The sequence below is a fragment of the Crocodylus siamensis genome, chromosome 3 (genome assembly GCF_052110815.1).
Source record: "Crocodylus siamensis isolate JL-2025a chromosome 3, ASM5211081v1, whole genome shotgun sequence".
NCBI lineage: Eukaryota > Metazoa > Chordata > Crocodylia > Crocodylidae > Crocodylus > Crocodylus siamensis.
Window position 1 is genome coordinate 235,868,571 of NC_143397.1, and position 23,653 is coordinate 235,892,223.

The following is a 23,653-nucleotide window of genomic DNA, read 5'->3' on the forward strand; positions in this document are numbered from 1 at the left end:
TGCAACTATTTAACTCTAGATTTTTGGATATAATTTATATAGGAGACTGTATTCAATCATGTGGTATTGTAACAGGATACTTCATCAGATCTTTGGTTTTAGATAACTATATTGCATGGACAGCTAATACAAAGTGCCCATACTTAGCAAGGCAAAAGCCTGGATTGGCAGTCTGCCAGCTGCTTGAGGGCTCCATACAATTTGCATATATATTTACATAATTATAGCAACTGCTAGAGTTAAGGGTGCACCTCCTCCCTCAAATTTCCATTCCAACCTCCATTTTTCACATGCTCATAACTTCCCAAAACATTTACCTTTGAGGCTGAAACTTTCCATGCTTGGTCTCTACCCAAAAGGTGATTGTTTTTTTTTTTTAAAAAAAGATTGAGCCAAATTCTTTCAGCTATTTTACTTTCCGCTAGCTGATCTGTTGGGACATTCAGAAGCAAAGTGGCATAAGTTCACTGCCATTTAAGATTAAGTAGATGTCTATGTAGGGAAGTTAGAGAGCTGTAATAACAGTTGTGAATTTTCAGCATCCTAGCTGTTCATCAACAACTCCTCTTAGATGATAGTCACTTTACATTTGGCTTGTTGTGTATTAAACCTTTAAGATTAAAGTGACCCTCACTCACTGTAGTTTATAGTTAAGGACTTAATATGTATTAAGCTTCACTACATCCAGGCAGTCTTAATCTGCTCTAAAATGTGTCCAGAGAGAAAGTGAGCACAGCACAGATAATGTGCTATAAAATCATGTTTGCATGTACTCTGTACAAGTTTTCCCCATGGGGCAAGCCCTCCATCTTACAGTACAGCAAAATAAGGCTTGCCTTGTTACTTAATGTGCATTCACGGGGCTTTAGTGCACATACATTTAGTACATACTTTAAATGTCACATATTTTAATTATTTCATCTTAAACTTCAAGTGCCCCCATACGGTGAAACTGGGTCTAATTCCACCTACTTTTCCCCATGTGAAAATATTCAGGCCGCATGCTGTATTCCTACTGGATTATCCTATTAATACTATTTCAAGTTGTACACCGCCTCTATCAATTTCCTACTGATGTGTGCTTGTCACAGAGCTAGTTGTACCTATGTTCTTCTTCTGGTATATGTGCACGTCCTCAGGAATCAGACCTATCCCAGAGTAGAATCCCACAATTCTCTCACTTAACTGAGTCCTGGGTTACAACTGAGACCTGTATCCCCCATTTTTACCAAAAAGGTTTAAGTTATGGTACTTGGGTTACTTCACTACAGAAGCCTGTCATCAGGCACATCCAGTGATAAGACAGTCTACTTAATCAAAATATTGTCTTGTAGCAGGATTGAAGTTTTCAGAGAAAAATGATTAAACCTAGCCTACATGTCTCTTTAAGGATTTTTTCTCTTCCTACAGTAGACTAAAAAGGTAACCTCTTCAGATAGATCGCTCCCTACACCCTGAAAAAGCTCAGAAACATTGTTCTCAAGCTGTATTCTTCTCCTCTTAAGAAAAACCCTTTTTGAATCACTACTGTCCATTACATTCCCATGCTTCAGCACTACTAGGCAAATCTAACTGTGTAGGTTGGCTGGAAGGAGGTAAATGTCTTCAAATGACCATTTAAAGATTGTCCCTTCATACCTTCACATGTTTGCTATGGGGTAATTCACCCAAATCATTCTTTTCTTTCCTACTTTGCCATACAACCCCTTAAGCTAAATCATTATAGTCATGCAGTAAATGTCCCAACAACAAGGTCAACACACAGCATTCATCCACTCATATAGAGGACATGGCATGTTTCTATGCAACTATTTGAATCAATCAGTGTGCTGTATTTAAACCTCAGTTATGTGAACCATTACAAAAAATGTCTATGTTAAGAGTCATGAAGCTTCTGAAATGTCTATGGTAAGAGTTATCCAAGCTAAATATCCCTTGCACCAAGAAATCCAAATAAATTAAATAATAAAGAAATTATACTTGTAAACTTGAGCAACTGAGTCAGGTTGTCTAAAGATGCCCTCTGCAAAGTTAAGTCAGCCATGTTGCGCACATGTAGAAAATGTTATTATTGGTTTCTAGGTTAAATGCAAGCTAAACAATATTATTGCTTGTTTTAACTAAACACAGGAAGACATGCAACATGAATAAACTGATGGTGCGAGGGCTAGAAAGCTTCAGTCTAAAAAATATAGAGACACAAAAAGTGTGTTCAAATTTACTTTTATTTTTCTTTAGAAGAGGGAGACAATTCTACACACGCCTTCATGAGACATTTTTTCCAGTGTGCCAACAATGCTTGAAAAGTTTCTTCAGCCATATAAAAAGTGTGAACCAGAACTCCTTCTGTTGGATATTGTACCAAATAATAGATTTTTCCTCTTTAGCTGTTGTACTCTTGGAGAGCTTGGGCCATGAAGAGTTTGCCCAAGTTCTGCGCAGTGAACTCCTTGATATTCTGGGCATAAGTATTAATTTGACCTGTCAACAGGAAAGTAAAAAAAAACCCATCATCAATTATGTGATCTGATCTGAAGAATGTCCTTTAACATGATTTAAGAATTCCCAAGCACTTACCATTATAAGCATACCACAACATACCACAAAGTAGAAACTTAAACAGCTTGACACTGGAAAGAATTTTTCAATACACAAATAGACTTGGAAAGAATAGTAGATCAAATCAGCACAGCAGATAAGTTGGTATGCATTTCAAAATTAAATATTTTATAATTTTAATTCAGCTGTAATATATGCAACTTCCAAATAAGTTGGCCAAGCAACATAAAAAGTATACACAATTTTTGGTGTAGTGTTGGAGGTTCAATCGCATCAATTACTTGTTCAAAATTAGCAGCCCTAAAAATACTGCAAGGCTCAATTTCAAGTGAATTCTTGTGTATTTACTGCTCTCATTAAAAATATTTATAATAAATACACTCTTGACTTGAAAATTATGTTGCTTTCCCATTTGACACCATTTGCCATTTTTTCCCCTAAATATTTCACGTTATTAGAAATTTCAAAAAACCACTGGGGTATGATGCCTTGTCAGTGCTATACAAATGAAACATCTCCATCAAACCATTTTTATACAAGTGCTGCTACAAATTATTTTTTGGGAATGTGAAACGATAAAGTCAGCTTAATCAAAATTAAGACTGTTTAGTAGACCAATAAACTTCAATTTAATGCTCTACTTAAAAAGTTTTTAAATGCTTCAGAGACAAAGCAGCTAAGTTTTATTCTTTATCCACAAATTTTAAGCCCTCTGAATTAAAGAAATGGATGTCTTCAGTTCTTCCCCTGACTATAACTGAAAGAACAAACGAGGTAAGTATTTTGGCTGAAGGCTGTTTTTTCTTTGATTATAAAGGTTTTCACTTTCCTTTCTTGTAGAAGACAGCACAACCATAATCTACCATCATAAAAAGTACATACGCTCCCTTCCTCTATTGTGCTTCATAAAAGTATTACGGTGCATTTTTAAACAGTTTTGTGCTCCTAGGATTTATTATAAAACACAAGCTGTACTAAGACAGCACTCTCAATTTTAAGCGACTCCAGAAAAGAGAGAGACTTGTTTTAAAACTATAAGGAAAAAATGTACTTGTTGAAACTTATTTATTGTATTGTATTGAAACTTAATTATTTTAAGTGACAAATCTTTTTTTTTTTTTATAGTTTTGTAATCAATTAGTCACCAATTCCTTTCCTTGAATCAGAATATGAACTTTGCAATTACCCCTGTTCATGTTATAAATAGCTCTCAAAATATTTTCTAATGGTGAAATAATTTGCTGTATATTCCCATAACCTTCAGCGTCTTCCAAAGGCTGATCCAGGTATAACCGCTTCCACTGAAAGAAACTCATATAAAATAATCCTAAAATTAAATATTTATTTACTCATCATGCCCCGCCCTGCTCAATATTCTGTGGGGAAACTAAGATCCTAAACCTCTCCTCTGCATCTGCCCCTACACTGCCTCTCTAGTGTCCACTCTGTGCACATTCCCAAGCCCAGGAAATAGCAGAAGAGCTGAATTCAAGGTCACAAGAGGAGGCCATGAAAAGGTGAACGTGTTGGAGAAAACTATGCTCTGAGGTGTTGCTCCTCATCCACAGCTCTATCTGGTCACATTAAATGGAACTATTCTTCCAATTAATCTGAAGATGACCCCAAAGTACACAGTTCCCCAAAATGTGCATCATATTCAAAGTTTTTGCTTTCCACTAGCTTTGTCACCATTTTGGTTCAGTGGTTGGCCATTACGTAAACTACCTTCTTGTTTCTTTTTTTTTTTATTGGCATCTGTAATACTTCTTAGGCATTTCCCTAATATGGCAACATCAATCCCCCTGGATCATGGTGTATGCATGAAAGCCACCCAGACCTTCGATGCATATGCCTTGGCAGGAATTTTTGGAGGCGTGGAGGCTGCCCAGACCTTCCATCCACCCTTTAGGCCATTAAGACAGAATCCAAAGACCAGACTGAGTCCAGATGTTTGATACCTGCATGGCTGTAGTTGTATAAGTGTCTGGGAATCAAACTCAGGTCTCCTGTGCAGTATGCAAAAATTCTACCACTGAACCACAGGGGACTGAGCACTGAGGCATCCTGTACCAATATGAAGTACACATAGAACAGACATTATTAAAAGGCAACAGCTCTATTTTTCTCCTGGCTAGATAGTATGTGAAGGAATGGCTTAAGAAATAATGATTCTGGAAAACTCTTTCACCTGCAATAAGCAATGAATCCATCCTGGCAGGAGGTTGCAGTGGCTTGAATATTTTGTTGATATCCTCCTCAGGAAGAGGTGGCTCTCCTCGACTCTGTCGCTGTAAATTCTCTTGCTGACGTCTCTGTTGGTACTAAAAACAAAGCAAAAAAAGGATAGGTTTAAAAAAAGAACAACTAGACACTACTGTAGCTAAGAGAGAAGCTTCTAAATGCAGCCTGAAAATAAATAAATAAAAAACTTATAATTACTAATACACGGATTTTATTTTACCAAACCAGGCTGCTGACAGACATGAAAAAACAAAACAGAACAAGACAAATAAACCAACAAGAATACCACACACTTTACCAGAAGCAGCAGCACAGTAGTTGATCCAGCTCTACAGCATCTGTGTAAATTAGGCGCTTTAGCAGGGCTTTTTGGTGTTTTATCTAAAGCCTATTCAATCAGCTATTGGATAAAAGCACCAAAAAATCCCAACTAAAGCACTTGATCTATACAGATGGTGGCCAAACCGGGTCCAACTAATGCAATACCTCTTCTGGCCATGTGTTGGCCTTGGCACAGGGGCATGCAGAATTTAAAGTAAAGCACCACTTTTCTTTTTTGGGTTGCTGGGGGTTTTTTGGGGGTTTTTTTTACGCCCGCAAGCAGCTCCAGTGTCTAAAAAATCTGAATCGGTAGTTCCCAACTTCACAATTACAACTCCACATATTATCATATTATTTTATATAATATCCACAAGCTCACAATGACATGATGTGGAGATTTATTGTACTTCATCTTTTCCATGGTAACGAGAGCTAAACAGGGCAGCTTATTTAGCTTTTTGTAAATGTCTTATTTTATTTCTGTATAACTGCCGCGCAGCACTCTCACATTTATGTGACCTTGTAGTTTTGGCTTCTAATCAAAATGAAAGCTTTATATTTTCCCACACTTGTATTAAGCTCACATGCGTATTTTCTAAGTTTCATTTCTTATCTGTAAGCATCATTCCTGCAGAAACGAAACTTATGTAGAAAATCTACCTAGTAACTATTATGTAAAAGAAAACTATCCTATCCCTGTATACGTAGCTTATATCATAGTTAGTGTCACAGAGGCAGTCCAACCAACATCTATAAAGAGGCATAGAGGCAAGAAGTAGCAGAGACGACGACTGAACGACCCTTCAGGCTTGATCACCCTGTAGCCAGTCCTCAGCCTCCCCGGCTGGGCGTATCCCAGCGAAAACCAAGGCCTCAAAAATCCGACAATCGACAGCAATTCACCACGTTACAGTTTTGTTATCTATCATCCTGTTCATGAGCTGTTGACCAGCCCTAGGACTAGCTAGTGAGTAGCCGCACCTATCCCGCAAGGGGTAGAAAGCAAGGGCTCGCTAGTAAACCCTGTGGGCCAACAGACCCCCTTTGTATCCGGCATACTGTAACTAAAGAAACATCGGAGACTCCACCTCTTAACTGCCTCTCTTCGTAGTTTAGACAGCATATCTATGCTTTCTATACTTATATTTACTGCAGCTTCATTCCAGCCGGTCTCCCCTCTTATTCGTAAGAGGGTACGGCCAGGTGAGTGAATAAAACAAATTTTTACTTTACCTTATATTTACTCCGTAATAACTTCTACCACTAACAACCTCTCTCAATGAGCTGTTGACCAGTTCTGGGACTTAAGGAGTTGGCAGACGCACGTCGCCCATCGGGTTAGAACGCAAGGGCTTACTCCGGAACCCCGTTAACCAACAGACATCCTACAAACTTATTATAAAAAACTAACAACTTACTCTAAGTCGTCTACTTGCGCCTACTCAGCGAACCTCGAAGGCGGTCATAAAGCTACCTCCAATCCCGCCCCACAAGCCGCGCGCTTGCCCGCTCCGTAAAGCCCGTGGCTCCCCAAGCGGTGCCAGAATCGCTAGCCCGGCATTCCGCAACACTTTTCATTTAGCTTATGCCTAAATTAAACAGCAAGCTTTCATTTAGCTTTCACCTGCCACAGAGCAGGAGCAAACGTACTGAATAACTATGGAAAAACAGTTAAGGTGTGGTAAGTCCCTATCTCCTATTAATTGTGGGCATAAAAATGGTTTGTGTACCCACTTTTTCCCTTGGTAAGTGAAAACTAACTGGGGCAATGTAGCCCTGTTTCAATCAGTGGTAAGCTGTTCTGGTTTAGCACTCACTGCAGGGGGAACTGAAGGCATAGGCACAGTTACTGCAAAATAACTAGGCTCAGTAAAACCTGACCACTTCAACCTAGGGCTCACAGAAAAAACTGGGAGTTTGGGGAAAAAAAAAAAATCAGGTGCTCTATAAGACTTGCACAAGCAATCTTTCACAGCACCTGTCTGTACTTGGCTGAGTACCGACAGGCCTCAGGCTGAATCAATTCAATCTAGGCAGCTTCCTTGAAGCTGTGTAGGTTGAACCAATAAGCAACTGAACTGACATTCAGTTTAATTGGGAAAGGCAGGGGAGCTTGCACTGACTCAGGACGGTAGGCGGGGGGCTTTGGGAGCACACCTCTCAGCCTGCTGGTCACTGCCAGCCCAGCCAAGTATCCCAGCCTCCTGCTGTGTCCCCACAGGGGGTTCAGGAACCCCCTGTCCAGGTGCTAGCCCACCTTGGGGGAGCCTCCCACTCAGGTTTTCCCCAGCCCAGGCAGCTGATGGCACCTTTCCCCCCACTTCCTAGCTGCTGACTGCTTCAGCTGCTGCCACAGGAGGGAGGGAGGGAGAAGTTGTCCTCCTGGCTGAGTGCCTGGCCCTGCAGCCCAGCATGGGGGTACTGGGGAGCCCCTGTGTTGGGGGGGGTGTTCCCCAGCCCCAGGGAGCTCAGGGGAATTCTCCCCAGCCCCAACGTCTCGCCTTAGCTGCTGCAAGCGTCAGGGGTAGCCTGGGAGCCGAGGGAAATGCCTTTGCTCCCCTACGTTAGTTCTGCCTCAGACTCAGAGTAGCCAAGGCAAAACTGGCTATGGAGGAGGAGAATTTCCTACCGCTCCCTGAAGCTGCCCAAGTCTCACAGGGGCTAAGGCAAGGTTCAGGAGGGGGGAAATTTCTGCCCTGGGCTGGGGTGGGGGGTAGCCCCCCAAAGCAGGGGCTTTCTGCTGCCCCCAGGCTGGGCTGCAGGGGCAGGCACCTGGTGGGGAGAACTCCTTTTCCCTCCCTTCTGTGGCAGCCACTGAAGCAGTGAGTAGATGGGGAAAGGGAGGGAGGAGAGAGGGCTGCCAGGGTCTGAGAAGTCCTCCCCACAAGGGCTTTCCCTCCCCCCACGTGCTGTGTAGACCCTGGCTAGGGGGCTGTTCCCCTACCCCCCCTCCTCCATCCCTATGGGCTGACAGACACAGGTAGGAAGTGGGTTAAGTTGAGGCAGCATAGCCCAGGGCTGCAAAGCATCCTGGGATGCTGGGAGACAGAGTTAACTTGAACCAGGAAGGGATCTGGGAAAGATGTGCCATAAACTGGTTTGACCTAAATCAGTTAAATCTGATACTATAACCAACCAGGCTTAGCTTAAACCGATTTCAGTCATTTTGAAAGCAGTTTATGAGCACTGAACTTCTGGTCTGTTACTGGTTTAAACCAGTTTCTGATCATTTAAACCAATTTATGTGCAACTTCTGTCCCAAGCCCTTGAGTTCACAGAAGCTTGTGCTCTATACCTACAGGCTGGAGAACTCCCTTCTTGTCAGTACAGAGGCAGAAAAGGATCTTGGAGTCATCACTGATGCCAAGATGAACATGGGCCGGCAGTGTGGGGATGCAGTCAGGAAGGCCACAGATGCATCTCAAGCAGGTCCAAGGAGGTGATCCTCTACCTCTATGTGGCACTGGTCAGGCCGCAGCTGGAGTACTGCCTCCAGTTCTGGCCGCCGCACTTCGAGAGGGATGTGGACAACATGGAGAGGGTCCAGAGGCGGGCCACTTGCATGATCGGGGGCAGCAGGGCAGGCCCTACGAGGAGAGGCTACGGGACCTGCAGTTCTGCTAAGGTCCCTTCCAACCCTACTAACTATGAAACTATATCTATCCTACTTAGCCTATAAGGTGCATCTCTACCCTGCCTTCTGCCTGGCTTCAGACTAACACAGCTAACTACTTCTCACTTGCAACAAGAGTTATAAAATGCTAGTTTGGGGGCCACTGGTCCAAGCCCAGATCAGCTCTATTACCTACTTAGCCATGCTCAGCTATCAAACAGGTGTGTGTGCGTGCGTGTGCATGTGGGTGCGTTAACACAAAACAAAAAAGGCAAGGTGGGGGAATTGTCTTTGCCTTGGAGTAGGGACTTTTACAAGAGGAAGGATATACTGCAATGTTATGCGGTATGAAGGAGTTTCTTTACTTTTCTTTTTGTTAACAGCTCATTTTTGCTGCAGCTTAGTCAGCAATATGTTTGATAGAAAGAACAGCATGGTTCATGACTCAACTTTCCCTGTCAAAAGCATGGCTAGAATTAATGTGTACAAGAGGCTTGCCTCAAGCAGTTTACAGCAAGTCAAAATTTCTAAATTTTTATCCAAGTATCAGGTGAACACAGTATTGCAACAACAGGATAGGGGTAAAAAAACCCCCCCAAAACAAAGCCCTCTTTTAAATGTTCTTTAATACAGAGAAGTGACTGGAAGAAGTTATCATAGATGAATATGTCCCAAAATAAGATGCTTGTGGGCTACCACTTGGATACCATCACTATATGGGCAACTAGAAGGATGAATTAAAATACAAGGTACCTTTTTGGGATTAATTTATTTTAAAAAAAACATTTAAAGCATGTTCTCAGTACTGCCCCTATCAATGTTGTTTTTCTAAAGTTTAAATATTATAACCCCAGACCATTTTTTCATTTTCTACCTGAACATTTGTTTTTACAAAAACAATGCTTAAATTAACCCATAACGAACAGTTATATTTTAAAATGATACACAGTTGTTCTAAAAAATTACTACATTTTGTACTGTACCTCACATGGAAAAAGTGTGAAGATTAGATGTGTGTGGAATGTAAAGATATAAACCTGAGGCTCTAGCTTGCCGATGTAAACTCTTTATAGAAAAAATACTTTTAAATCTGAAGGCCAAGAGTCACACAGGGTATTTTAAATCACTTCAGAGTATTGGTGCACAAGCGTATGAAAACATTTCATACTTGATAGCATACTGAAATGCAGTCAACAATCTTTCAGCAGCAGTGACAAGTGCAGCCTTCAGGCAGCATTAAAAAAAAAGTTAAACATCCATATCAGTTTGTGAACATTTAGGTGATTTTCTTTTTTCTTTGCATTACACCATCCACTTTGCAGCAGTTAGTCTATTGTTTCAATAAAAACTGCTTGCACTTGATCGCAATTGCTCCATTTTTAAATGAAGTTAAGAGTGCTAACTATGCTGCAATGAGCCACTAACAAAGTAATTATAGTTAGTAAAGAAATGAGGTGTGACACCCTGGAACTTACTTCACTCTGCTTTTCCAAATAAATGCAGAGAATCTCTGTGTTATTCATATAACCTTGACAGTGCAAAGTGAATGCAGTGTGCACTCTCTCTTTTGGGCAGGTAGATATACGTAGCAAAAAAGTTTGCAATAACACGTTTGATTTATAAAGAAATTCATATATTAATAATTAACTTTCAGAAAGTTACTGAAATTTATAAAGCCAGAGGGACTACTGTGATCATTTAATGCAGAATTTTTATCTCATCTGAACTACTTTAACATTAAAACTATGGAATTTGATCATGATAAAAGTAGCCAACACAGCTCTTGCTAAAATTTTAAAATGACCCTCAATTACCCACAATATTAAAACAAACAATCTACCTAACTTGTAGCCTGAATATATCTAGTTTTTTCTTCTAGCATTGGACCTTATGTTAACTTTGACAATTAGACTGATAGGTAGTAACAGACTATGATCACGTCACTTCTCAACCTTCTTCATTAAGCCACATAGGTTGAGTCTTATTGTACTATCATTGCCAATTCTTTAAATCATTCTTATGCATCATTTCTGAATGCTCTTATGAGCAAACTTTCAACTGTTGACACCCAAAATGGACACCGTATTCTTGCAACAGCTGCTCCCATGCCAAATACATTAGTCATATAACCTTCCCCTTCAACATTCTCCAGTCTAAACATCCCACACATTGCACTAGTAGCTCTAGTGCTGCATTACAAGCAAAGGTTCAGCTGAAATAAGCACAAATCTGGGTTTTCCGTTTCCTGAGAAAAAACGTGGACTTTCCTCCTTAAAGGAGAAAAGTGCAACTTTTCTTCTTTGAAGTGGGAAACCACAGGTTTTGCCTTGCAAGCTCCTAGAGTTCCAGCCTGCAAGGAAGTGCTAGGGGCTGCAGGGAGAGCGTGATCAGAGGCAGGGGAAAACACAGTCGTGACTGGCAATACAGCCTCGGCAGCTGGATACAGGTAACTATGGAACCGAGGGGTTGGAGCGAGGGCCACGTGTTGGGGATTGTCCATGGGACTGTGTAGGATGCGTGTACATGTGTGTGAGTGTGCGTGTGCACACACATGACAGTGTGGGTGCCTCCTGGTGCTGGAGTAAGGTGTCTGGGGGCCAGCGCTGCAGCAGAGGAAAGGGGTCTGAGGCAGGGCTTGGTTCAGCCCAGCTTTATGCTGTTTCCAGCAGGGCCTAGCCAGAGGTGCCTGCCCCTCCAGCAGGGGAAGGGGTCTGGAGGGTCCTTTGGGAGTGGAGGGGAGCTGTATGACTGGGCCAGTGCCCATGCTCTCAGGAGCATGGGTGGGGTGGGAGACAGTGCTCCAGGGGTTTTGCCGGGGGGCGGGGAGTGGGGGGCAGGAGGAAGGCGGGCCAGGCAACCCGGTGCGGTACAGGAACCCCAGCCTAGGGCAGGGCAATGCCACTAGCATCCTCTCTTCTTCCCTCCAGCCCACGCTGGAGTCAGACTCACTGCCACTGCCCGCATGAGCCACAGCTGCTGCAGGTGGGATGGAGACCACCTGGAGCCCCACAACATGTTTTTAAGAATCAGCAAAATGTAGTTTGGGTGTTGTAAATGTAACTTTGCATGTGTCATCTTCATTTGGTTGGGGAGGGAGGGGCAAAGGGATAACCCCCCACCCTGACCCAGCCTTTCCCTCTTACCAACCTGGTGTTTTTGCTGCTGCTGTTTGCTTACATTCCTCAGGTAGGTGTTGTATTTAACTATATCTTGGCTCATCTCATCCACTCTGTCCATGAGCAACTGAAGGCTCTTCCCCAGATGATTACTGAAAGACAGAAAGTTTCATGCTGGCAAAGCGTGACCACAAAAAACATAAACCACTTGAAATTTCAAATTAAATGGTGAACAAGTTACAATCAGGCCTAAATGGTGGTCAGGCAGTTAGCTAATTCTCCTCTAAATTCAGAATAACTTTGATTTATAGTACATTAAAACCATTTTTAAAAAGCAGTTCCTCTAGTGTCTTTGCCACTCTAGTGTCTTTTACCCATCCTCATTCAGCCTTTAAAAATAAAAAAAATAAAGAAGCTGAGAATGAACAATCACCACTAGTGAAAGTTGAGATGTGAGTGTCAGTCATCGTGCTTGTATCGCATCAGAATAGTATGTAAGCAAGCATCTCTGGTCAGAGCTTTCTGCTACACCTGTACTTAACACCTAACCCTCGGGGCTTTACCAGTTATGGAGGTGAACATCAGGTCCAACATGCAAGCACACAGAAGCGATGTTAACACTCCTCATCATTCTGCAAAAATCACCGAAGGTGAAATCACCTACATTATTTCAAAACATGGTCAAATGTAGCAATATATGAAACAATTGCACGGTTTTGTGAGGTGGACTCCTGAACAGCAGATACTCAGCTATGTTCATAACCTTGGTTTAGTCACTGTAGCTTTATGCAAGATTTCTGGCATTCTTGATGGACTACAGTACTTAAATATTCTTACAGGCTCTTTCCAGTTAGCCGACCTACCAAGCTGTACTCGGAAATTTTGGAGACAGCACTTGCTCTTAGTCACTGACAGAAGGCATTGCTTCCAGTGAAGCCAATTCAGCATGGCATACCAGAAGCAACACGGAAGCAGCAAGTGGGTGGGCCCAACACAAGTGATATAATCTGTAGGCTTGGCCAAACAAATGCAGTCTGCTAGAAATGATGGTAATGAAAATGGCTTAATCTATTCAGTGTTTTGCAGAAATACCAAATTTAAGGTACAGCTTTCGAACTGAACTTTTTCACAGAGAACTCCTTCAGCATGGTCCATACGGAGACAGGCGTTCATTCCTATATGATTTTCAGGAGTGTGCATGGGGAGCACTGCTTTATATTGGTGCTTCTGACTGATTAGGAGCAAGCACTGCTCAGTCTTACTTGGCTGAATGCCAAGTCAGGCAGTTGCACAGTTAAACTCCATTTTCATTTTTACTTGGTGACATCCGTTGCTCTTAGCTTTCAGGTACAAGATACCACGCCCCCCTCCTACTTTGTGTTCTTCCCTTGTACAATCTTGTGCCCTGCAGCCAGCACTCCTCTAAACTGTTTGTGAGCTTCCCCCTCAGTCTTTTACAAATTCATTCCCTCCACACATTTCATCATCCTAAAATTTTAAGTGGTGTGTGAAGTCCAGCTGGAAATCACCAGAAGACAGCATAAGTAGCATAAACCTTAAGGAGCAGTATATGATCTATCAACACACATTAAAAGGAGACCTTTTAAGTGTAAATTGCTCCCACAAAAGCCAGGACATTCATAGGTAGAAGTGAAAGCTGTTCGTACACCAAGCATAACACTGAGCAAGTCGAGAAAGTGACTGGGAAACGGGTGCTCTCTCTTGTTTGTGAGTATCGGGCCTGGCAGCTAAGCATTTGCTGAGCTGACTTACCTGCTCACCCAACTGAAAACGTGTACCATTTGTTTCAGAATTTGTTTTCTACCTAAATTTTATAATCTTAAATTGGGAGCTACATGAGAAAAGACTTCAACTATCCAGTAGCAAGAAAGGCACCAGTATTTTCAAACTTCCTGGGGCTTTCTTTTGTTGAATATTTTAACTGTATGATATTTAGATCTGAGGAATACTGCCATGGCCATGGGTATGTATATTTTCAGCTTTTCATAGAATTTATATTGCACAGAATTAGTGTTAGAATTGGATATCATCAGGAGTGCCTATATAGGTACACAATAATGGACATGTAGGGCACAAGGATATCAGGAATACATAATTATTTTACAGATAATATCTACATGAAATATGACTGGTTACAGAGAATGATTTTATGTGAATCTCCTGGACCAGCTCAGAGCAGCAGAACACAGGAACAGGGAGTTATTGTTAGAAGTTGCTGTAGTATGGTGTTTGCTTTCATTGCCAGGGAAACAAAAAGCTAAAAACAGATAACTTAAACAGATGTGAACCAAGACATGAAGAGATAAGTATGCTCCAAAGGCAGGACCAGTTTTTCCACAGTTCTCATGCATTTTGCCCTTTTCTGTTCCCATTTCCATTAAAAAAAATTAAGGATTAAAAGGAAGTGATTTGAGAGGGAAAGACAAAGTATCTGTAACATGTTTAAACAAGCAGGCTGCCTGCAGATGTTGGGGAAGAAGGGAGGATGGCACTTTAAACTGTGCACACCCTCACGCTGAGCCTAGCTTGTGCCCAGAAGAGGCATCACATTAGCTGGACACATTAGCTCACCCAACATCTGTACAGATTAGACACTTTAGTGGGGCTTTTTTGGTGCTTTTATCTAATAGCTGATTTAATCAGCTATTAGATTAAAGTGCCAAAAAGCCCCGCTGAAGTGCCCGATCAATACAGATGCTGCAGAACTGGGTCAAAGTGATGCATTGCTGCTTCCAGTAAAGCGTGTTATTTTTTTCCACGTCTGTTGGCACTCGTAGTTAAGAAAAGCCTTGCACAAAATGAGACAGAAATGCAAACACAAATAACTGCAAAAAAAAAAAAAAATCCCCCCAATAGTTCTACATATAAAAAAAAGTATTAAAGAAATCTTTGTCCTCTAGTATGAAAGCATCCTTTACACCATACTACAGAGGTTACAGTGCATTAGGTCCATGTAGGAAGTGAAGGAGAAGTTAGTATCCAACAATGAATTCATAAAGGTACAAAAAGCCAGGCAAAGGAGATACTTTATTTATGTCAAATATTTGCCAAAGATACCTGATCTTTGTGCACCCTTTGAAACATTTATGCAATGCTGGAATCTGCACATAGAAAAACTACTACTGAAAACATATGATTTGGAAGTTGCTTCTCTCTTCTATAGGACAAAGTACTGCAACAGTGCAACAGAATATTCAACTCTGCATAAAAGATATCATCTTAGTAAATGGATTGCCAAATTTCTTGGTTTTTCTTGCACTTTCAAAATTGCGTTGTCTTCACCCTTTTCATCAGTTTCACTGACCCAGTGACTGCTTCCATGTCCTCTTTTTAAGTGTATCCTACTTCCTGGGCTGATTTGCTTTGTCTGACCAAGAACATGGTGGCAGAAAAAAAAACAATCTACTTGGAAAAAAGGATACTGGGAAGAACACCCACTCACACGAGCAGAATGTTTTCCTGCTTGGCATTTCCAACAGATTTCTACAGCTGTGCCAGTATCAAAGGGCACAGAACTGGAGGTCAGGAGCCATGAACCATACTCTGCCACTGACTTGGATGCATTTCTTTGGGCAACACACTTACCTTTATAATAGCTCAGGTTTCCCCATTTGTGAAATACAAATTATCCTAATAATCTATAAATCACATTGAATCTCTGCATGGGAATCATTCTGTACAAAGATTAACATTGTTCCTGAAAATGCATTAGCCCTTATGTTATTATATAAAATATTTTAACTGCTTGAAAAATACCTTTAATATATAATGTTACTGAAAATGCGCAGCACATGCTCAATTCTGCTGCTGCTATTTGAAAAAAACTGCACAAGACAAACATATCATAAGAGTAACCAAGTATAAAGCTAGACCACAAGTAGTCTTTATTAAACTTGATCATCAAAAGAACAAAAAAGAAATGAAAAAGAATGGGAGAGTCACTTGTAATTATTGGTCTCAAGATCTGAATGCCACCTGACAGTATATTAACTCCCAATATTAAGTCTCAACTTGTTATCAAAAGGCTGGCAAAACTTCAGGCTCTACGACCCTTTCAGGTAGCAGAACAACAAGGCATCAGAGCCTTTGCCTGTTGTCACACATCACCCAGAGGTTAACTTTTTATTAGATTATTCCAATTAGATTTCCTGGGAGGCAAAACTCTCAAGAAATGAATTACGCTGCCTCTGTTCTGAGATACCGAATCTGATAGGATGAGCTGTGCTCACCTGCAACTGAAGTGAATACTATACTGGTCTGCACCCAAAACGAGAGCTGCTTGTACAACTAAACCTGATCACAAAGGAAGATGATCTAATCCAGTGCCGCCCAATACACAGACTTTGCAAAGCCATGTCACAGAGTGACTTGGCATAGTGTGACTGTTCTTACACAACCAGGTCTGGGGCAACTAGAAATACCTTACGGTACTGAACCTACTCACACAATTACATGGCACCCCAAAATGGTTAAAGCCACTCTACAGTATTTAAAACACAATAGCCTGATTATCTGTAATAAGTAACACTTAGGGGATAAACATTTTTCTTAAGATCCTCAACTCTCAGAACCATGCAACTCTGGAACTTAAACCCAAAACTGCTTTACCTGGAGAGACCAAGTTCCCTGGATACAGAGTCCCTTTGCCTAAGTCTCCAGAAACTGGAAATGTTTGTGATCACTGGAGTTGGGATGGGCAGTATCTAAAAGATGATGACTACTGCCAGGAATTTCATAAAAGGAGAGAGCATTTCATAAAAGGAGAGAGCAGATTCCAAGGTAATAAATGACAGGGATCATGCTGCTCTCCCCAACAAATGCAGTTCTTCATAAGCATACATCCCTGTGCATATATTAAGATTCAATAGATTCATAGGATTTAGTAAATTCATTTTCTCTAGAAGTATGCCATCACCAACAGGAATCCTTCCATGTTCTAATAATGAGGTAGGTCGCCAATACAAAAGGTCAAAGGTCTCTCGTGTCTCTCTAAAGACCAAATAGCAACATGCGGAATACAACTCATTATATAGTTCCATTGACACAAGGTTTCTGCTAGGCAGAACTCAAATTTCCTCACATTATCAATTCCTGATAGTGAAACCAGCAGAGTTCTTGGACCAAGATGGGGCTTGGTTATGTATAGCTCAGAAGTTTTCTGAAAAGCTTTCTGGGCAACATTTAGGATTCAGACCTTAGAAATGACTAGGAGTTACTGGGGTTTGGGTAGGAAGAAAAGGAGGTTCTGATCAGCTGATTATATGCAGGATCCTAATTAAAACAATTTTTTTTTTGCTTAGATTTAGAGGCCTTCATCCTCTATTGCTAACAAGGCCAAGGGCAATGTGCAAGGAGTCCTGGATTCCTTAGAAATGAGTCAGAGGCAAAGGGTGATGTACAAAGTGGCAATACCCTCTTAGGGGAGGACAGAAAGCAAAAAGAATTTAGTGTTTCCTCTATCTTCTTAACTGCCTGTACTCAAACCACTATCTGCTGCTTCTCAAAAAAATTCTCTCTGGTGCAAAAGCAACCGCCACAGCCATCTCTGCACAAAAAGAGAATTTGATGTCACCATTCCAGAAACCAAAATAACCATCATCCTCTTTTTTACCAGTTGAGTCAGGGACACACAGCTGTATGAAGTTCTTACCCAATTTTTCACCTACCAGCTGAAAACAGGATACAAGGAAATGGCAATGTTTGATAATGTGATTTAACTCAAACCTGCTGTCTTGGACAGCTTCTCGAAAAATGAATGAGATCTCTCACAAGCAGTCATGATGACATACGACTATCAGACCAGGAATTCTCCAGCTTCTGCAAATCCAAACAGATCTTAAATCTCCATTACCTGCAGCTTTTCCTCCTCCCCATAAGTGGCCAGGAATAGCATCTATTCTAGACTATGAATGTTTGGCTCAAAAAACAATTCAATTGTGCTGAAAACCCAAACTATTCCCCACACAGGGTAAGAGGATGCTTCAATGCTAGCCAGTCTTTTTTGCCAGGCAGGCCACAAATCAAGTCTGCGCCCTCCTCAAGTGCCACTCTGATCCCCTTCCTTCGCCTTCTGCTCAATCTGCCATATGTCACACAGAGACTGACCCTGCCACTTCAGGCACACGTGCCACAGCTTGGTCACCCTGGTCTACTTCATGACAACCTAGCCTAAAGTTAAAGGCTCAAGGCCATGGTGGGCAGGAGCACAGCTGCTGTAAAGATACTTTGCTGACCATGGTCCAGAGAGAGATCTCTGGGAGATTCATGCTAACAACTCATGCAACCACTAATACTGGATCTGACTTATACTTCATCGCATTAAAATTACCCTTAAAAGTTAAAAATGTGGACGAATCAGCTGACTTGGTAGTGGGGGACCCAACAGTGCAGCCAGCCAAATAATCTGAAAATTAAATAAACTGTGACAAGTAAATTCTAATTACAATCAGCCTCTGATTCTATCAATAACTATTCACTGCAGCTATTTTACCAAAAGTGGTATCTATGGCAGCTTATTTTACAAATTTTTAATTCATTTTTCTAATCTACAACAAAATTATTATAGATAGTACTATATTACCAATAAAAGCCTTACACTTCACTTGATAGGAAATCAAACAGTTTTTAAACATATTTAAAATCAGGACTTTAGACATTCTTTTAAAAAGGGATTCATCTTTCTAAATTGCACAACATTGGATGAGAAAAAAAAAACTTGTGCTTTACTTTAAGAAAATATTCATATATTAACAAAAACAATGCTAAAATACACTGCTATCTGAAGAGCTATTTGGGCAATTTTCTAGATGTTAACTATTACAGGGTTTGCAAAGTCATTTCTTTTTAAGGTGAGGAAATGCACCTTGTTACACAAGGTTTACATGGCTCAAACACCACAGGTATGTGTCAAGTATGTACAGTGTTTAGTTCTTGAATTTATACCATGTAGTGTTTGTCTGAGCAAAAACAGGACATGCGGGGTGAAATCTTAGCTCCATTAAAGTCAACGAGAAAACTAAAGCAGCTAGGATTTCACCCAAAGCGTTAAAGCATGTTTTGGGAACATAAGTAAAGAAGCAGCCATTGTTCCTACAGGTACTTACCTACTAGCCAGACTAAGCAATTCATGTCTATCTGTTACTGCAGATTTCTTTTCCAGCTCCCACAGCATCACATTGATCAGGTATGAGTTCTTAATTACAATTGGCACTTCTTCAAACATGTTCTCATAAGCAATGGTTGCTTTTTTCAACCTGTGAAGCAAATTTAAAAGTTGTTTTTTTAAAATAAAAAACTGGTAATTTTCCCCCCCTCAGAGTCTCAGTTTTTGTTAAAGCAACAGCAGGTAAGTCTGTACAGTCCTAAATTTCCAAAGGTCTACTAACAGACAACAGTCAGGCCTTTTTGGTACAGAGGCAGTTGCATGGCAAAACTGATATTTATAAATGCCAACAAAAACTGCCCAAAGGAAAATCCCTCAGAATTAAAGCAATTGCTTTGCTCACAAATGTGTTATAAGAATAAGCCCTCCAGCAAAACACAGCACTGGCAAGATTAACTCTGTCCTGTCCAGAATACTTCACCGCTTTCATTACCATCATGTTTTCTTACGAAACAGAAACTAATTATGACACTGCCATGGAACAGTTTTAATTTCATAACCACTGTATTATATGAAAGACATGAATATTTCTAAGGATAATGCTTTCCTTGGTAGTTGAATAGAACTTTAAATGATAATAGATATAGGAAAAAAAAAAGAGTAACAATGCTTAGGAAATAGTTACATTCTGCAAGCATATTAGAATAAAACTTTCCAATTTACTTTACATTTATTCCCTCCTGCTTTTATTACTGTTTTTAAATAAAGCAGACACCAATACCTTTTCATCAGACTACCAAACAAACATACAATTCACACAGTTTAGGAAAAAATATCTGTCCACACCCGCTTTTTATGTGTATTGAAGAAAACTAAAAAGCTTGCTTTCAGTTTTCAGAATTTAAACAGACAACTAGTTTGGTCATTGTGGAAATGTTATCTTTAGACACTGAGCAATGAAGTGATTCAGAATTTCTCAATGAAATCCTTGACAAGTATTGGTCTTTTGATGTCAAGCACTGAAATGATGAAGGGAAAAGATGTCACGCTAACAGCTGCAATGTAAGTGACAACCCTTTGGAAACACTAATTATTCTAGAACAAAAACATGTTTATTCCAGAACAGCATCCACATGGTGCAGTTGTCCTGGAACAACTTTACCAAAATGCCGATATCAGTTAATTCTACTTATACAGACAAGGGAGACCAATTACTTCCTTTTCTCCATCCCCATAAAGTATTAGTCTCCATGCCCCGTTAAAGCTGTCTTCACAACACTCGCCCCATGGCTGCAATGACAGAATACAGCACATCCTTTAAACATATGTTAATACTGTCCCATTCTAAGCTATCAGTAGGGAGGCAGTGTTTTCACCATTGCTCAGCTACTGCCCATGCATCACTGCAATCACATACCTAGTTTCCAGCAAAAGTAGAAAGCAGGGTAGATTTGCGCCTTATAAGCCCATTTTGGGGAAGGGCGACAACTCCTTCCCTTCCTTCACCTGCACAGAAGCAGGTACTTCGTAAGACAACATTCTTTTAAAATACTTACGCTTCAGGGGAAAAATCTTTCTCTTTGCAAACTTCCATCAGTTTGGGAGTCAGTCTGTATGCCTTTAGTGACAGCGACCCCTGAGCAGTCTTAATGGGATCTAAGAAAGAAAAAAAAAAAAAGAGGCACATAATTATAAAGATCATTTAACATAAGTTTGTTTACTAAAATATTTCTTTGCAGAGCACCTTAACAATTAAGCCATCCAGATTCATTAAGTCAAAAAAAATGGTTAGAACAGGATTAGTCCTTAAAATATAAGTGTTGTATTAAGATATGAAACACAGATGAGCTATATCTTATGCAGCTATTTAACTTACTTCTCTAATACAATGCAAAGGCCATAAATAACTAAATTTAAGCTGCTATTTTCTGACTAATAAGTAAACATTTCTGATTTCCTTTGCTTAGTTCCATATCTACTACCCAAAAAGCTCATATGTAATGGATGCCCCACTGAAACAAAGGTTGCCTCTCCCAAAAGGACAGCCCTACATATTATGCAACTCAGTTGAAAAATATTTATTAAACTACACACAGTACAAAAAGGGGATTGAGGATTAGTGACAGGCTAATTCATATTACAGTCTAATTGTTTCAGACAAAAAAGTGATACATTTAAAAAAAATGTCCTGACATACTGTACAGAGTTGAGGAAAAAAAATTTCTAAACAAACTGCTAAATTCCTAGGACAAGGAAGCTTAACACTTGCAGCATAACAGCAGCTACAGCATGCCAACATTAGAAAGAAACTGTTAACATTCATGTTGTCTGAACCTTAACACAGTAAAACTTTGAGCAATCGGTGATAAAATGAAAACCAAAATAGACTGAAACAAGTGGAAAATTCATCAAGGTCTGATGATGCAATGTTTCCAGCCAATATAAGTATACTTTAACAACTTGTTCTTTACTGTAATCCAATTGTTAACATACTGAAACAATTTTGGGGCAGCTCATAAGATTGATCGTATTCATTAGTATTTTTTCTGACAGATACTCAGGACGTTACATTTACTTCTCAGCTGGAAACTATATGCAAGTCTGCCAGATATGGCAAACTGCGAGTGTTTGGGGAGGGTGAGGCTATAAAGCTGTTAAATTGCCTACGGTTCTGATACAGCACAGAACATCTGGTCTGGAGAGCTTGAGGAAACACCATTAAACAGGCAGAAAAGAAAAAAATCTTTGTGCTAAGAAACAGTCCAGGTTTTGTATGCTTCTGTCAGAGGTATAAAAAAAAACTTGGCAAATCGTGTTATGATTGGTCAGTCACGTACAGAGCCAGACACTCTAGCAATCGGGGTTTGTTAGACATCTGGTCTAGTTCCACCAGCCCCTTCAACGAGGGAGGGGAGAAGGAGGAATAAAAATGAAGCAGCTACTCCAGCATTCCACAACGTACACATCAGGGCTCTGATAGCAAGAAAAATAAACAGAAAGAAGGAAACCCTGTCTAGACTTAGCTGCTGCTGAGGCTGCTGTAGACACAGGGTTGGTATTTACTTGAAAAGGCCTGCCAGGCTACTCTTACAGGCAAAAGACAGAATACAAAAATAGTAGTAATAATATTAAGAGGGGAAAAGAATAATAAAGGAAACCTCATACTAACCGTAAATGAGAACTACAGACTCCTCAATTGCGTGTTGGTAACTGAACTGGGAGTCCAGGAGGGCACGAGTGACAAAAGAGCCATAGTATGTAGACTGGTACCAGCCAACGTGAAGGTGATCAATGTTTACATGGCGAAGGCTTCGCATCATTTCCATTTGGTATTGAACTAGATAAAATGAAAATGTGCGTTAAAAAAGTAAACTTGCACATAATCCCAGCGATTGCTAAAGAGCACTTACGATTAAAACATAATCTTTTAAAACAAGCTACAATTTTTACTGCTTTAAAGTCAGATTTGTGCATTTCAGCCACTGTTTAGCATAAAGAACATTAACGTAAAAAACTGGAACTTGACGAAGTTGAAATAAAGCAAGTTTGATTCATAAGGAACCACTTTTCTCATGCAGTGTTTCTTGCTAAAAACTTACCAGTAAACTGCTACATATGGTTTATTGTAGTTGCTAACTTATATAAAAATGCTGGTATCTACAGATCATTGAAAAACAACATATTTCTGTTTAACAGAATATTATTGAACTATTTAATAGAATAGAATATAAATGCAAATCAAGTTCTAATGAAGTCAGGAATTAGAAAAACTTTAGACTAAAAACATAGCTTAATCTGAATACAAATACAAAGGGAATGCACTGATTATATATAGTCATACATTGGTAGGAATACACAAAGTAGCTTTGTCTCCTATTTGGAAGTCCCTACTTAACTGCCAGAGTTACTGTTCGATTCATCTTTAATTTTTCAATACTTTTTCTTTTGTATTGGTACAATACCTAAGGGAGAGACAGGGGAGATTAGGGAAGAGAAAACAACCTTTTGTCAGATTTATTACAATACCAGCCATATTTTCTTGTAATTAAAATGAGTAAATTCTTTTTTTATTACGTTCAATACAAACAGCCTGCTTTTTAGAAAAACAGTGCATAACAGCAATGCTTAATATGATGTAAACAGATCATTTAATCATTCCTCAGCCATTGTGAACAGACAAGAGGCAGTGACAACTTAAATCGGTAGCTATATTTTGAGACTATTACATGAACTGACCCAAATAGTTAATAAGAAATGATATCCAACAAGCAAATCTTTTAAAACAAAATTTACTATCCAACAGTTCCAAATGTACCACATTTACAAAATACCCCTTCATACATAAAAAACCCCACAGCTGTAAAGAAGAAAACTACAAGTTAGCTAGAGAAAAAAGATAAAATGTGCCTCTCATTTCTGAAACCTGAATTTCTGTCCATTCTAGAAGGAAAAGAAATCCGAGCATATTCTCTAAAGATATTAACAGACATTTCTCAGAAGCGAACAAATATTTCTGCAGCTTACTATACAGCAAGCACAAACTACATTCCAGAGACAGCTTTGGCCCGAAGGCCCAAAAACCAAATGGCTACACCTCATTACTTGTTGCAATGGTCAAAATTAACTTACTAATATAATTAATACCTCAATACTCTCTTTCAGAAAATAAAAGCTCTGAAG

General features: G+C 40.0%; 1 protein-coding gene across 1 annotated transcript in view; it reads right to left on the minus strand.

Moving 5' to 3' along the window:
• Positions 1–2,207: 2,207 nt before the first annotated feature.
• Positions 2,208–23,653, minus strand: part of EIF3H (eukaryotic translation initiation factor 3 subunit H) — a 111,587-nt gene continuing 90,141 nt past the window's right edge. Inside the window, exons 3-8 of the mRNA XM_090040536.1 lie at positions 22,143–22,310; positions 20,530–20,629; positions 18,975–19,124; positions 11,882–12,002; positions 4,748–4,880; positions 2,208–2,481 (exon numbers count right to left, since the gene is read on the minus strand). Coding sequence (XP_089896662.1) covers positions 2,384–2,481; positions 4,748–4,880; positions 11,882–12,002; positions 18,975–19,124; positions 20,530–20,629; positions 22,143–22,310 — 770 coding nt within the window. The 3' untranslated portion in view covers positions 2,208–2,383. The remainder of the gene's footprint in view (positions 2,482–4,747; positions 4,881–11,881; positions 12,003–18,974; positions 19,125–20,529; positions 20,630–22,142; positions 22,311–23,653) is intronic.